We start from the raw sequence: 16609 nt of genomic DNA on the forward strand, positions 1-16609 counted from the left end.
TTTAAGTTTACAACTACTCCTGGCTTATGTGCAACTCAGAAATAAAATAGGAGTCATCATTTGGATTGTTTATTTGGATTGTTAATTTTTTTCCCTATTTTTAATTAATTGGAATATGTACCAAATTCAACCTCTGTAAGTATATATCTGTTATTTTAAGAGTGCACTAGATACTTTCCCCCTAACCTTATAGATTGTTATTTACCACTGCATATAGATATTCAAAATATTTTTATGTTACAATGAAGTACAGGCTTACTTTGTTGAGAGGCCCCTTGCATTGGTGGAGAACTAACAAAGATAAATAGCCCACCTTGGTAATATTGGCAAAACCCTACTTATGCATCTCAGGCACCTCAACACCATCTGAGCGCCTCTTCTCTGCTGCAGGCAAAATAGCTGCAAAAAGAGAGCCAGCCTTAGCCAGGAGCATGTTGACAGAATGTTATAAACAGTGATAGTCTACCTATTTCTACTTCTACCTCTTTCAAATAGTTTGTAATTTGTTATGCTTAATTATAAAAATTTGTGCTGCTGCTTAAAAAATTGGACCAACAGTTGTTTTAATGTAAAGTTTTAGTCGGAAGTTTATATTTATAACACTCAGTATGAGGATTTGATTTTAAATATAGGAAAATAGATTATGAAAATAATCGTTAGTTGCAGCCCTAACTAAATGTTTAATTTTCCATTTGTCTCTCAAATAATTGGTCTTTGAATAGACAGTGAGAAATAACATAAGGAGGACTTTGTGTAAATAATTACACAGATAAGCTAAGGAGGTCTCCTCTCTACAAGAAAAGCCCATTTTATTGAGTGCTGCTTTCAATTAGCAGAAACAACTATTTGATATACAAAAATAATCCTAAAGGAGCAATTTCCCTTTAAACTATGCAGCTGATATAACATTGGTATAAGACTGGAAACTCATTAAAAGGAAACCAACTTTACAGTACATTGTTGCATTAATTGTTTTTTTGTGACTAGTTGAATTTAAAGCTTCACCAAAAATGAAATTTACTTTAAATGAATAGTTGAACTAAAGGGACATGAATAAAAGAAAAATATTTAATGGGTCAGACAGATAATACAATTTTAAACAACTTTTGGGTTTACTTCTATTATCTAATTTGCATCATTCTCTTGTTGAAGAAGCAACAATGCATTACTGGGAGCATTGGGTGAGCCAATAAGATGATGCATATATGTGCAACCACCAATCAGCAGCTCCTGAGCCTACCTATGTATCCTATTCAACAAATGATATCAAGAGAACAGAGCAAATTAGAACATAGAAGTAAAATGGAAAGTTGTTTAAAATCACAGGCTTTATCTGAATCATGAAAGAAAAAATTAAGTTTCATATCCCTTAAATGATTGAATTATTGAATTTCTGAATCCGCATAAACTTTGCAGACCTTTTATGCTTTAAATAAAAAAACACAATCCATAAAACTTGCTCTTTTCCAATATGGTCATTATTACCATTAACAGGAATTATACAATATTCACATTTTAAAACTTAAAGGGACATTGCACTTTAACATTTTCACTCTTAATATGTTCCCAATGATCCATTTTACTTGCTGGAGTGTATTAAATTGCTTACAAATAGCTACTTTACCTTAATTTTGGCATTTGAAATTGATGTTTTTGTCTTTTAAAAACACCACGTATACAGCCCAATAGGGTAGGAGTGACAGATACTAAAATGTACATTTTCAATTACTCTAATTAGCAGTCTTTGTGTATAGTAAAATAAATAAGATAAGGAGATGTGTGTAGAGAGATAATGATGCCACTTTCTACAAGCCCAGCCACTTTAAAGGAGCAAAGCAGTAAAGAGCAAGGTGTCAGTCAGTGATACCGAGTGCCGGTCAGCGTACATGATTTTTATGTAGCAACTTATGAGTTACAAATCCATGAATTATACAGGTTAGAGGACCTAAACATGTCTCAAATGAAAACAGCTTAATAAAACTTGACAACATCATTTTATATTTTAAACCAAAGTGATAATTTTAGTCGGTTACCTTCAAGTGGAGGCTTAAAGGGACACTAAACCCAATTTTTTTCTTTCATGAGTCAGATAGAGCATGAGATTTTAAGCACCTTTCTACTTCACTCCTATTATCAATTTCACTTTGTTCTCATGCTATCTTGATTTGAAAAAGCAGTACTGTAAGCTTTAGAGCCGGACCATTTTTTGTTCAGCACCTGGGTAGCACTTGTTGATTTGTGGCTAAATGTAGCAAACCAATCAGCAAGCGCTACCAAGGTGCTGAACTAAAAATGGGCCGGCTCCTAACCTTTCATTACTGCTTTTTCAAATCAAGATAGCAAGAGAACAAAGAAAAATTGATAATAGGAGTAAATTAGAAAGTTGCTTAAAATTGCATGCTCTATCTGAATCATGAAAGAAAAAAATTGGGGTTAGTATCCCTTTAAAGGGATACTGAACCCAAATTTTTTTCTTTCATGATTCAGATAGACTTGAAAATGTACAAAAGCTTGGAGGCGCTGATCAACAGAAGAAGACTCACATTCAGGCTAAACCGGTGATTTTACGTAGAAAGGTTCACAATCATGCAGTATCCACCAACATATGTGGAATGAGTGATATATCAAGAGCCGAACACCCAACTCTATCTTGTGAGTATATATCACTCATTCCACATATACTGGTGGATACTGCATGATTGTGAACCTTTCTACGTAGAATCACCGGTTCAGCCTGAATGAGAGTCCTCTTCTGTGGATCAGCGTCTCCAAGCTTTTGTACATTTTCAAGTCAGTCCAGGAGAAAACAGAGGGACGGCTGTGGTCACAGCTTCAGAGGAGAGTATTCATTTATTTCTTCCATTGTGTTACTACTGTATTTTCAGGATTCAGATAGAGCATGCAATTTTAAGCAACTTTCTTATTTACTCCTATTAAGTTTTCTTCATTCTCTTGCTATCTTTATTTGAAAAACAAGACTGTAAGTTTAGAAGCCGGACCATTTTTTATTCATAACCTGGGTTGTGCTTGCTGATTGGTGGCTAAATGCACCCACCATTAGACAAGTGCTGTCCATGTACTAAACCAAAAATTGGCTGGCTCCTTAGCTTAGATGCCTTCTTTCTCAAATAAAGATAGCAAGAGATTGAAGAGCTGTAACTCGTTCTTTTATAAACACTTGTACCTTATAATTATGTTACATTAGGAGCAAAGGAATCAAATTAATTCAGGAGACATTTAAAAAAAAACTTAACCAAATGTATTTTTTCTTTTCACTGCAAATCAATTTTCAACTGCTGCAATATATTTTAACACTATAAAAATTGCTATATTCTCCAGTTACCAACAACACTGAAATTGAGCTGGTGCTTTAGTGTAACTTACTAATTTATATATATATATATTACTTTGTACATTTTATGGGTGAAGCAGATTTCTTTTTTTAGACATTCATAGACGACAAGTAGGTATATACACACAAACACACACAAATAAATATCCCTGAAAGGTCACCAATAAATGAAATATTATTTGCAAGTTCAGCGACATTTGTTTATTTATATATTACTTTTTGTTCTCCTTATGGTTGCACAATACACTGAAAAGGTAGCACTTTTTACAGAAGACATTACCATCATTCAGTGTTTTCCCCAGGACCTCTTTAACCCTTTGAGTGCTAAGCACTTTTCCACCTGGGTGCTAAGATTTTTGAAGTTTTTTTTAATTTTTTTGAAAAACAAATTTTTTAACTTCTTATTTTTCCAGACCCCCAAGACTTAACACTGTTGGGAAGGTTAGGCGGTTACCTTTCCAACAGTGGGTCTTGGGGGTCTGTAGCTGCTTAGATGCCTGAGATACAGGCTTCTAAGCAGCATGCCCCCTGCTCCTATACTTAACATTGTTAAGTATAAATAAAGTTGCGCTGTGACGTCATCACGTTATTGCGCGTGACGTCACCACACATCACGTGAAGCCCCGGCGAGGCCTGTCACTATGCAGGCACGATCGTCGGGGTAGGAGTGGGTGGGAGCCCCCAGATCTCCCTCAAGGTGGGAGAGTGCTCATGACGGCTCTGAGTCGTCATTAGCACCAGAGTGAGAAACTCTGTGACGGCTCAGAGCCATCATTAGCACTCAAAGGGTTAATGGGTGCGCCACCCAGCTGATTTTACTGGCCACCCGGCTAAAATTTTAGCCAATACTACTTTATAATGCCACTCAACTGGCAACATTTTCTGTGAACGCTGTCATTCTATCTAGCCCACAAAAGTCCTTGTCAGCATTCTTTTGTATTATAAAGCGTTTTGGTAAAATAAGACTGAATCCTTTGTGCTAATCCTCACAGAAGTACCTCTGACATCCTTTAAACTGGAGCATGTGGACGTGTTAGGCCAGTGGGAGGATTTTCCTTTCTTTTTCCTAGGTCTGGGGAAGGAGTCTTTTTTCCCATTCTTTTGTTTATGTTATTTTACTTTAATTTAGTATTTTCATATTTTATATTTGCTTACTTTATGCATTGCAGGCTGTTTAATTTTGTATGAGTAGCAGTTCACTAACCTTTAAAACATTTAAAATGTCTACAGCATTTGGTGTCTATATAAATATATGGCTTTTAAAAAAAAACTCTTAAAAAAAAGTACACAACTTTCATCAGAAAATATTCTCTAAATATCACCTATTAAGAAGGGTTCTGCTGAAAATTAGTAAGGACACATTAAAACTATTCCTTTTTTCAGGCACCTGACCAGTATCTGCTGCTGTAAATTATTCATAGATTTTCCAGCAGTTGGAACTTTCCAGTAAACAAACATTATAGCTCAAGTAACCAACTCATGACAACTAAAATATCACTACTGACTATAATTACTGCAAGCACATGAAATGCATCATACAAGTGTTATATAATATTTTAGCTCTGCGTTGTAACAGACCAGCAATAAGTGAGCCCTGTATAACAAGCATTTACAATTCTCCCATTAAAATAGTGCATCTCAATGAAACATGAATATATATATATATACAGTGGGGCAAAAAAGTATTTAGTCAGCCACCATTTATGCAAGTTCTCCCACTTAAGAAGATGAGAGAGGCCTGTAATTTTCATCATAGGTATACCTCAACTATGAGAGACAAAATGTGGAAACAAATCCAGACAATCACATTGTCTGATTTGGAAAGAATTTATTTCCAAATTATGATGGAAAATAAGTATTTGGTCAATATAAAAAGTTCATCTCAATACTTTGTTATATATCCTTTGTTGGCAATGACAGAGGTCAAACGTTTTCTGTAAGTCTTCACAAGGTTGTCACACACTGTTGCTGCTGGTATGTTGGCCCATTCATGCATGCAGATCTCCTCTAGAGCAGTGATGTTTTATGGCTGTCGCTGGGCAACACAAACTTTCAACTCCCTCCAAAGGTTTGAGATCTGGAGACTGGCTAGGCCACTCCAGGACCTTGAAATGCTTCTTACGAAGCCACTCCTTCATTGCCCGGGTGGTGTGTTTGGGATCATTGTCATGCTGAAAGACCCAGCCATGTTTCATCTTCAATGCCCTTGCTGATGGAAGGAGGTTTGCACTCAAAATCTCACGATACACGGCCCCATTCATTCTTTCATGTACACGGATCAGTCGTCCTGTTCCCTTTGCAGAGAAACAGCCCCAAAGCATGATGTTGCCACCCCCATGCTTCACAGTAGGTATGGTGTTCTTTGGTTGCAACTCAGCATTCTCTCTCCTCCAAACACGATGAGTTGTGTTTCTACCAAACAGTTCTACTTTGGTTTCATCTGACCATATGACATTCTCCCAATCCGCTTCTGGATCATCCAAATGCTCTCTAGCATACTTCAGATGGGCCCGGACATGTACTAGCTTAAGCAGGGGGACAGGTCTGGCACTGCAGGATCTGAGTCCCTGGCGGCGTAGTGTGTTACTGATGGTAGCCTTTATTACGTTGGTCCCAGCTCTCTGCAGGTCATTCACTAGGTCCCCCCGTGTGGTTCTGGGATGTTTGCTCACCGTTCTTGTGATCATTTTGACCCCACGGGGTGAGATCTTACGTGGAGCCCCAGATCGAGGGAGATTATCAGTGGTCTTGTATGTCTTCCATTTTCTAATTATTGCTCCCACAGTTGATTTCTTCACACCAAGCTGCTTGCCTATTGCAGATTCAGTCTTCCCAGGCTGGTGCAGGTCTACAATTTTGTTTCTGGTGTCCTTCAACAGCTCCACCATAGTGGAGTTTGGAGTGTGACTGTTTGAGGTTGTGGACAGTTGTCTTTTATACTGATAACAAGTTCAAACAGGTGCCATTAATACAGGTAATGAGTGGAGGACAGAGGAGCCTCTTAAAAAAGAAGATACAGGTCTGTGAGAGCCAGAAATCTTGCTTGTTTGTAGGTGACCAAATACTTATTTTCCCCCATAATATGCAAATAAATTCTTTCCAAATCAGACAATGTGATTGCCTGGATTTGTTTCCACATTTTGTCTCTCATAGTTTAGGTATACCTATGATGAAAATTACAGGCCTCTCTCATCTTCTTAAGTGGGACAACTTGCACAATTGGTGGCTGACTAAATACTTTTTTGCCCCACTGTATATATATGGTCTGAGAAAGGGGAGTGTGTCCCCGAAACGTCACACTTGTTTCAATAAACAACTTTTGTAAAAAAAACAAAAACTTTTCTTTCACTCATCTGTTTGCTTCTAATTAGTGTGTGTGTATAAAAGGTCAATGAGTTTCTAGACTCCTGACAGACCCTTGCATCTTTCATCCAGTGCTGCACTGACATTTCTGGATTCTGAGTCATGGGGAAAGCAAAAGAATTGTCAAAGGATCTGCGGGAAAAGATAGTTGAACTGTATAAAACAGGAAAGGGATATAAAAAGATATCCAAGGAATTGAGAATGCCAATCAGCAGTGTTCAAACTCCAATCAAGAAGTGGAAAATGAGGGGTTCTGTTAAAACCAAACCACGGTCAGGTAGACCAACTAAAATTTTAGACACAACTGCCAGGAAAATTGTTTGGGATGCAAAGAAAAACCCACAAATAACTTCAGGTGAAATACAGGACTCTCTGAAAACATGTGGTGTAGCTGTTTCAAGATGCACAATAAGGAGGCACTTGAAGAAAGATGGGCTGCATGGTCGAGTCGCCAGAAGCCATTATTACGCAATTGCCACAAAGTATCCTGTTTACAATACGCCAAACAGCACAGAGACAAGCCTCAAACCTTCTGGCACAAAGTCATTTGGAGTGATGAGCCCAAAATTTAGCTTTTTGGCCACAACCATAAACGCTACATTTTGAGAGAGTCAATCTCAGTCTCCTGACCTCAATATCATTGAGCCACTCTGGGGAGATCTCAAACATGCAGTTCATGCAAGACAGCCCAAGAATTTACAGGAACTGGAGGCTTTTTGCCTGGAAGAATGGGCAGCTTTACCATCTGAGAAGATAAAGAGCCTCATCCACAAATACCACAAAAGACTTAAAGCTGTCATTGATGTTAAAGGGAGCAATACACAGTATTAGGAACTGGGGTATGTAAACTTTTGATCAGGGTCATTTGGGTAGTTTCTGTTGTCATTATGATTTAAAAAGAGTAAACCACAGTTGATTGATAATAAATGGCTTCAGCCAAACACTAATCATGAGTGAAAGAAAACTTTTTGTGTTATCATTCATATTCTCTGAAAAATGGCCAAGAAATCATAAATTCTGCCAGGGTATGTAAACTTATGAGCACACATATACATATAAATATATACACACACATATATATATATATATATATATACATACACACACACATACATACACATATATATATATATATATATATATATATATATATATATAAAAAATTATGGTGGAGATAAAAACTGAGATTAAATCCTCCATGTCTTAAAATTAAATCAATACAAATATTTGCATAGGAAATTAGCACATCTAGGTAAGATATCCCCGCTTGCTTTTCCCCAGAAATACTCCATATACAATGTTACCAATGCACAAGAGAATTCTGGGTAAGATATGCAAATTAGATATGCTTATTCTCAGTTTTTTTGCTTCAAATACTGTTTTAACACAGCGATCCTTTTAACAGGATTATTGCAGCAATACAGAAATCACTCACTAGACAGCCTGTTTCGTTCTTTTTAGAACTCGTCTGTAGGAGATAGATTTCTGGTTGCTGCATTGGTAAAGCTACTTTCAGGGTTAAATCAAAATTCATTAAAATCATGGTCTGCATTGCTGCAATAATCCTGTTAAAAGGATCGCTAAAAGGATGTGTTAAAACAGTATTTGAAGCAAAAAAACTGAGAATTTGCATATCTTACCCCGAATTCTCTTGTGCATTGGTAACATTGTATATGGAGTATTTCTGGGGAAAAGCAAGCGGGGAATCTTGCCTAGATGTGCTAATTTCCTATGCAAATATTTGTATTATATATATATATATATATATATATATATATATATATATATATATATATATATATATATACACATACATATATATATACATACATATACACACACACACAGTATATATATATATATATATATATATATATATATATATATATATATATATATATATATATATATATATATACATACATACATATATATTACACATACATACACACACACACATACACTAACCAATTTACATTTATTGCCTTCTCAAACGCCAAATATAAGAACATTTCCAACAACTACACAAACTTTATGACAATGATGTACAACCATTTCCTACCAGTGAACCTGTCAGGAAGCTACTATATAAAAAGAAACTATATGTATACTTCAGTAATATAATTTGTTGTTTTGTGGCTGTCTCTTTAAATCCTTAAACATATGTAATTGATGCATAAGGTGTTACCATAAGAGATAGCTGATTTTACTGAATACACTTTAGAAGGTAGGGTTTTTTCATTAAGTGTTTACTGTAGCAGACAAATATAGTCAAAAGTTATGTTTTTAGAGCAGGGATCAGTAATTAAAGGCTTGAATCAAATATGTTTGTAGTACAGTTAAGGTAGCACTTTTCAGAGACAGAGTGATAGGGTTTACTGAGGCTGTGGGAGAAGAGAGTATGTGAGGGGTTAACTGAACAGCAAATGAGGCACAAATGTTTAGGCATGTAGTAAGCAGAGCTGTTAGTGTAGCAAGTAATGATTAGAGCAAATAGTTAGGAATACAGTCTCACAAGCAAGTCTCTATTTAGTACTTAGTTTCAGTATTAGCAGAGGCAAACAGAATCTTGTTAGGACACAGTCTTTATAGGAAATACTTGCGGTTTGGAAACAGCTTAGTTGTGAGAGGTAGCCTCTGGTTGAAGTGGATCACAAAAGGAGCTGCAGACAGGAGCTGTAGTGAGGAGCTGCAGAGAGGAGCTGCAGAGAGGAACTGCAAAGAGGAGCTGCAGTGTGGAGCTGCAGAGAGGAGCGGCTGAATCCAGTTAGTAACTTTTAAAAGTGGTAAGTAAGTTTCAACAAACAAAATAATCAAGCAAAGAACAGGTGTGTGGGTTGATACTTTATAGCCAAGTGAGGAGAGAGCAAGACTCTTTCTTAAAGGTACAGAATGTGACAGAACCTCACGTCAAGTGCAGATGCAAGTTAATGGGGCCTATTTATCAAAGTGTCAACCGAAAATATGCTGGAATTCTGCATCATAATTGTTGCGAGATTGATCCGACCTAGTTATCAAAGCCTCAAGATCGGCAAATGTTGAAATTTGTGACGTAACATACGATCCCGCAATCTCAATCAGACACAGATCGATGCTTCGAATACACATTCGGCTCTATTTGACACATTTCCCCATTTATCAAACATTTAACAGGTACGCTCGGGTCTTTTCCAACACAGCGTACCTGGTTTTCAATCTGCCACCCTTGAGGCCGCGAATGCCATAGAAATCAATGGGAGTCTGAAAGCACCGAAAGCTTATGTTCGATGCTGCAAGAGCTTGAAGCATACCCCATTGATTTCTATGGTAGAAAAAAAGTTATGTTTACACCTAACACCCTAACATAAACCCAGATTCTAAACACCCCTAATCTGCCGCCCCAGACATCGCCGCCACCTACATAATGTTATTAACCCCTATTCCGCCGCTCCCCGACACCGCCGCCACTAAATAAACTTATTAACCCCTAAACCTCTGGCCTCTCACATCACCACCACTAACTAAACCTATTAACCCCTAAACCGTCAGCCCCCCACATCGCAAAAAACTAAATTAAGCTATTAATCCCTAAACCTAACAACCCCTTAACTTTAAAATTAATATTACAACATCCCTATCTTTAAATAAATTAAAACTTACTTGTAGAATTAAAATAAACTAATTTTAAACTATTAATTAACCTACCCTAACTATTATACTACAATTAAATTAAACTACCAATTAAATGAACTAAATTACATATTAAAAAACCTAAATATACAAAATTGTAAATATACAATTAAACATTCTTACAAAGTCCTTAATTACCAAATAAAAGAAAAACTAAGCTACAAAAAAAACGAACACTAAATTATGAAAAATAACAAACCAAATGATCAAAAATAGGTTTTTTTACACCTAATCTAATAGCCCTATCATAATAAAAAAGCCCTGCCAAAATAAAAAAACCCTAGCCTACAATAAACTACCAATGACCCTTAAAATATAGCTCTTTTACCTGGCAAAAAAATACAAACACCCCCAACAGTAAAACCCACCAACCAACCAACCTCAAATAAAAAAAAAACTATCTAAAATAACCTAAACTACCCATTGCCCTGAAAAAGGCATTTGTATGGGCATTTAGCTCTTTTACTGCCCAGACCCTAATCTAAAAAAAAAAAAAAACTTAAAAAAACCTAACACTAACCCCCGACGATCCACTTACAGTTCTTGAAGTCCCCAGAGGTTTAGGGGTTAATAAGTTTATTTAGTGGTGGCGATGTCGGGGAGTGGCAAGATAGGGGTTTAGTATAGTGGCAGCGTTTAGTGAAATGGTATAAATAAAGTTGGGAAAAAGCCGAATAGACGCAAGATCGATGACTGCTAGTTAACAACAGTCCGATGCTCTTCGCCCCGTACTTGGTGTGCATGTTTTTGACAGGTTTTTTTTATAAATATGGAGAGCGTATTCAGGTCCGCGGCCGCAATGTTTGGTGAGCATATTGACGCCAGCGAATGCACTGAGATTGACGCTTTGATAAATATCCCCCAATGAGTAGTGTTCCCTTGCCAAGAACATGACTTCCTTTGTGTGTATCCATCCCGCCCTATTCCAAGATCCCCACAGGGATCATCCTGTCCCTTTTCTCTCCTAAATCCTCTCATCTACATGTCCCTCCCCACTCTAGAAGCATTTATATACTGTGATTTTCCTCAATAAGCTTTCTGTGTTAACCCTAAAGCAGCAGCCTGTGCTCTGTTATTGAGGGATAGGAAATCTAGTCCACAACAAATGAAGCCTATTTCCGTCTGCTGGTTGCCACCAACCACACCTTAAATTTAACTTGGTGCAATTGGATCCTTTACAGGCCTCACAACTATTATATTATTTATTTCTGGCTCCTAATTTTATGCTCTAGTTCCTAGATTTTGAACACAATTGTCGAGCCCTCATCTACTAAATGCAAAAGCTGACACTTCCATGCAATACTTTACAGTCACATCTTCAGATGGGCTTCAACGAAGGCTATCACAAATGCAACTCTACTTGATGACTCCATTCTGGTCAGCTCCCATCAATACTAGTGGTTAAGCAGCATCCCAGAAAAATGATGTTCCAGCCAGCGGCCTAGAGAAAACCTTTTTAAATCACAAGGGGGAACCTGAGTTGTCATGATTACACCACTACAGATACTACGTTAATGTCTAAATAGATTATTCCATCCATCAGCCCTTATAAAGCAAATATAAAACAACGCTTTGCTACAAACAAATAAGCTTGTCCGTTGGCCCAAAACAAGTCCCCATTGCAACTTATGGAATCAGTGGCCATTGGCTTACCAGGAGCATCGTACATGAGAACCTCCTTATATGATACAGACATGACTGGGTGTTTCAGCCTCTCCTTGAAGTCAGTGATTGTCTGATAAACCAGAAAGACCGCTACAGCCATCAGCATCAAATACACAAAGATCAGCAGCACAGAAAAAAAGTTTTTCAAGCAACTTCTGCTGAACCGGAAAGGGGAGCCATTTCTGTCCATCTCGGTTTCTATAAAGAAGCAAAAACAAACAACTCAAACATTTAAATCCTAAAAAGGATATCACGCTGAGAAGTCCACTCTATTCTTTCACATCTGATCTGCAATTTAGGTTTACTACAGGTGTATACAGGTAGAAATCCCTTTATCTAAACTGCTTGGGACCGGAAAAGGTTTGGATTTAGGAACAGTTTGGATTTTTTAATATTTGCATCTGTTAAAGGAACACTCAATCAAAATTAAACTTGCATTATTCAGATACAGCATGCCATTTTAAACAACTTTCCAATTCACTTCTATTAACAAAATTTGCACAGTCTTTTTATATTTAAACTTTTTGAGTCACCAGCTCCTACTGAGCATGTGCAAGAATAAGTGTGTATGCATTTGTGAATGGCTGATGGCTGTCACATGGTACGTGTATGCATTTGTGATTGGCTAATGGCTGTCACATGGTACAGGGGGAGTAGAAAAAGACATAACTTTTAAAATTGTCAGAAAAAAAATCTACTACTCATTTGAAGTTCAGACTAAGTGCTATTGCAATGTCTTGTTATCTTGCACTTGTTGATTATGCAAATCTACTGAGGTGACTGGTCCTTTAAATGGGACAGTTTGGAAAGGGGATGGGACCAAGTGTAAACAACAGTATTTTATGTCATTTAGGCAATATTTACATGTCATAATACAGCTTATACATGTTAGCTAAATGTAGTTTTATTTCATTCTTAATAGTTGTGTATACATATTACCCTCAGAAAGATAGTACAGTACTGTAATCAAAAAAAGGTAATATTTGTTGTTTTAAATAAATAGAGACTAGTATATGGATTTTAGAACACAAAAACCAAAACCAAAGACACAGGCAGAGAAGATTCTGACTTGCAGGCAGGGAAATATAGTAATTTTTGATAATTTTATTTAAAAAAATAAATAAAAAGTTTGGATTAACAACTTCACAGTATTACTAATTAATTCACTTCTGTGTTCTTACCTGTAGCAAATCATTCAGTACCTAATAACTATGTGCTCTCACACTCCTTTCCTAAAATTAGTTCACTCTAAAATAATAACTTAAATTAGTACTGTAGAAAAACATATAGGCACTTATCAGTGGTGTCAATTAATAATGATTATAATAAGAGTGTGCCAGTGTTTTTGGGAAAATATCAGTGCTGTGTGAACTATATCTGAAAAAGGCCAAATTCCTGTGAAGTAAAAAGTATTCTGTATAGATGCTACAAATAGGCAAAGAGGAAAATCCCTGTGACAGGACAGACAACATCTGTGTGAAACACGCACTGATATCCACGATAAGGTAATCGCCCAGCATCCTTTAGGATTCCACTGATTTACAAAAAAAAACTGGTTGTTATAAGGCTTATTCCAAACTGAACCATTCCGACCACCAGTAATCCATACGCCGTCTACAGCAACTGATAACATACGCACACACTAACTACTATATACAGGAATGGACATCTATTCACAGAAAATGGGTACCCCCATAGGCATAAAAATGACACCATCTACTTGCCTATTCAGGGAAAAGATTAAAAATAGGTTAAGTATTTTGCCTATAAAAGCCATGATCTATCAATACTTTGTACATGATGTAATCATAATGTGGACCCTATTGAAGAAGAAATTGTGATACTGCTTGTAAACTAAAATGTATGCCAATATATCAATACCTTGAATTGCAGACACTCCCACACCTAATTTAAATAAACTCAATCTAAACATCTAATTTGTAAGAACCTCAAGTAAAATCACAACCGGGAGTAAACCACCAGACTTTCACAAACAAACATAGCAATAGTCACCAGCATTCCCAGAGGTAACGTGGTACCAGTCACAATAACCCCAATCCCTCATGTTAAAGCTGTGTGTAAACGGTTTAAAAACATTGTTACACTAAAAACACTCCTAAACACCCCAACATTAAACAGCGGTTTGTGTAGAAATTCCTAAATAGAACATCTCCCTATGCACCCATATACACATACACCCTGGATAAGGGTGCATCTGCTACACTCAAATCCCTTATAAAAGGGACATTGTACACTAGATTTGTCTTTGCATAAATGTTTTGTAGCTCCGTTTATTTAGCCCATCTCGGAGTGTTTTTGTAACAATGATTAGTTTTGCTTATTTTTTAATAACATTGTGCTAATTTTCAGACTCCTAACCAATCCCCACATTATTAAACGTATACGCTTGTTTACAGACTCCTGCTGGCTCCTGTTTGTGTAATCTGTCTTTTCACATGCAAGGAAGGGGGGTGGGGGGGCGTGACTGCTGTTTCTGTTTCGCCTGCCCCTTTCATTGGGTGTCCCAGCCTAACCTCATCAACAGTGCTAAACTGTGTTTTTAAACTGTTTTATATTGGATTTTTAGATCAGTATCTTTGCATATTATTCTTTATAGTAGTGTCTATTACATGCGGTTATATGAAAATTGGTGTACACTGTCCCTTTAATATCACTGATACTTAATCATCCAACCAGCCTACCTAGGTTTACTCTTAAACAAAGGATACCAACAGAACAAAGCAAACTTGATACTAGATGTAAACTATACAATTGCATGTGCTGTCTGAATAATGAAAGTTTTATTTTTACTGTTCCTTTAAACTCCTTGTGGAGGTTAAACACATAGTTACCCACAAGCAATAGTGCAATAAAATGCTGTATGCATCACAGTTTTTCCAGACTTATTTCCCTTTAAGCACCAACTTTATACAGAGATGTACTTCCTATGCGTTTTTACATAACCATTCTACAGGTACAAATATTAAAATAATGCTGTTTCAAATGTATGATTTTACTGTCACTTCAAAAAGACAAATTACATAAATTCTGAAGTGATGCAGAATATCTGTAAAAATCTGTCTAGAAAATATCATATGAATACCTCTACTTAAAGGGACAGCAAACGTTCATGATTTAGATAGAGCATGCAATTTTCAGCAACTTTCTAATTTACTTTTATCACCAAAATTGCTTTGTTCTCTTAGTAATCTTTGTTGAAAGCTAAACCTAGGTAGGCTCATATGCTAATTTCTAAGCCCTTGAAGACTGCCTCTTATTTCAGTGCATTTTGACAGTTTTTCCCAGCTAGACAGCGCTAGTTCATGTGTGCCATATAGATAAGATTGTGCTCACTCAAACTTTGGGTTTCTCACAAATTATTTACACACACCTATTGCAGTCATAGGACAAATGGTTGTAAAAGCTTCTCTGGGATCCCCTTTGTTCAGAAACAGCAGACATGCATGGCTTTGCCACCACATTTCTGAATTTCTCAGCAGTGATGGGGTTAATCAGTTAACGTGTAAGGTTAATTGTGGCTCTAGTGTAGGGATTACCCTCCTACCTGATCTCTCCCAAACATCTCTGTTCCGCCGCCCACCCTACTGGTCAGCAGCATTTTCGGTACTAGCAGACACTGCCCTGATCTCTCCCAAACTGCTCTTTAACCTTCCTCCACCCATTGCTATGCGACAGTAACACATTTTTATTTTTTTCCTACCGCTTTCTTCTGTATTGTAGGTTCCCCCCTCCAGCTGATACTTTTCTGTAGTGTAGTGCCCCATCCCTCCATTTCTCTTTATAACTTTTTGCAGTAGTGTAGGGAGCCCTGCTCCTCCATCCCCCTCCTCTGCTGGACCACCCACCCACCCCCTCCTTTCCTACCACAGGCACTAACGGAGGATTGTTACAGAGAGTGACACAGAAAGTGTCCCACTCTATAAACTTCGGTGATCTGGCTTCGTATGGTAAGGGAGTAATTTTAGCAATAGCAACCCTGCAAATGGTTTAAACACATAGTTAAAAGTATTGCTTTACTGAAGACCACTGCTAGTCCAGAGCAAATACCGCTGCTAAGCCAATCAGCAGGGGCAAACATACTATGTCCCTTTAAGCCATTATCAGTTTATTTATAAAAAAAAACACATACAAATGCCATGCATATGGATATAATCACCAAAGCACATATTTCCATGGTGAGGTAATATAGTAATATAATTCTGGGCAATGAAGAAAAGAAGAAATGTGTATGTCACAGATCTCACCTGGCACAGCAGCAGAGATGGCATCTTCCTGTTCCATATCTTCTTCCTCCAGGTCTTCCTGCATCTCTGGATCCTGCAGTACTTGCTCGGTTTCATCATTTAGCTGAATAGAACATAAATATTACATTAAGAAACTATGGAAAATAAAATCTAAACTTGCAATTCAGCTGTCAACCAACCAACTAAAAATATATTGTGGGAGATTTATTTCAATATCATAGATCTGTTTAAATGTATAATAAACAATGGAGCAATAAATTATGTATATCTATAGTTATTTGCAGCATACTTTATG

General features: G+C 36.9%; 1 protein-coding gene across 2 annotated transcripts in view; it reads right to left on the minus strand.

Annotated features, from left to right (window-relative positions):
- Positions 1-16609, minus strand: part of PACC1 (proton activated chloride channel 1) — a 226370-nt gene that overhangs the window by 178571 nt on the left and 31190 nt on the right. The window contains exons 2-3 of one of the 2 annotated variants that reach the window (XM_053712436.1): positions 16315-16417; positions 12038-12247 (exon numbers count right to left, since the gene is read on the minus strand). In XM_053712436.1, coding sequence (XP_053568411.1) covers positions 12038-12247; positions 16315-16417 — 313 coding nt within the window. The remainder of the gene's footprint in view (positions 1-12037; positions 12248-16314; positions 16418-16609) is intronic. The other variant, XM_053712437.1, reaches the window with a different exon arrangement.

Source organism: Bombina bombina, chromosome 4 (genome assembly GCF_027579735.1).
Source record: "Bombina bombina isolate aBomBom1 chromosome 4, aBomBom1.pri, whole genome shotgun sequence".
In the NCBI taxonomy this organism is placed as follows: Eukaryota; Metazoa; Chordata; class Amphibia; order Anura; family Bombinatoridae; genus Bombina; species Bombina bombina.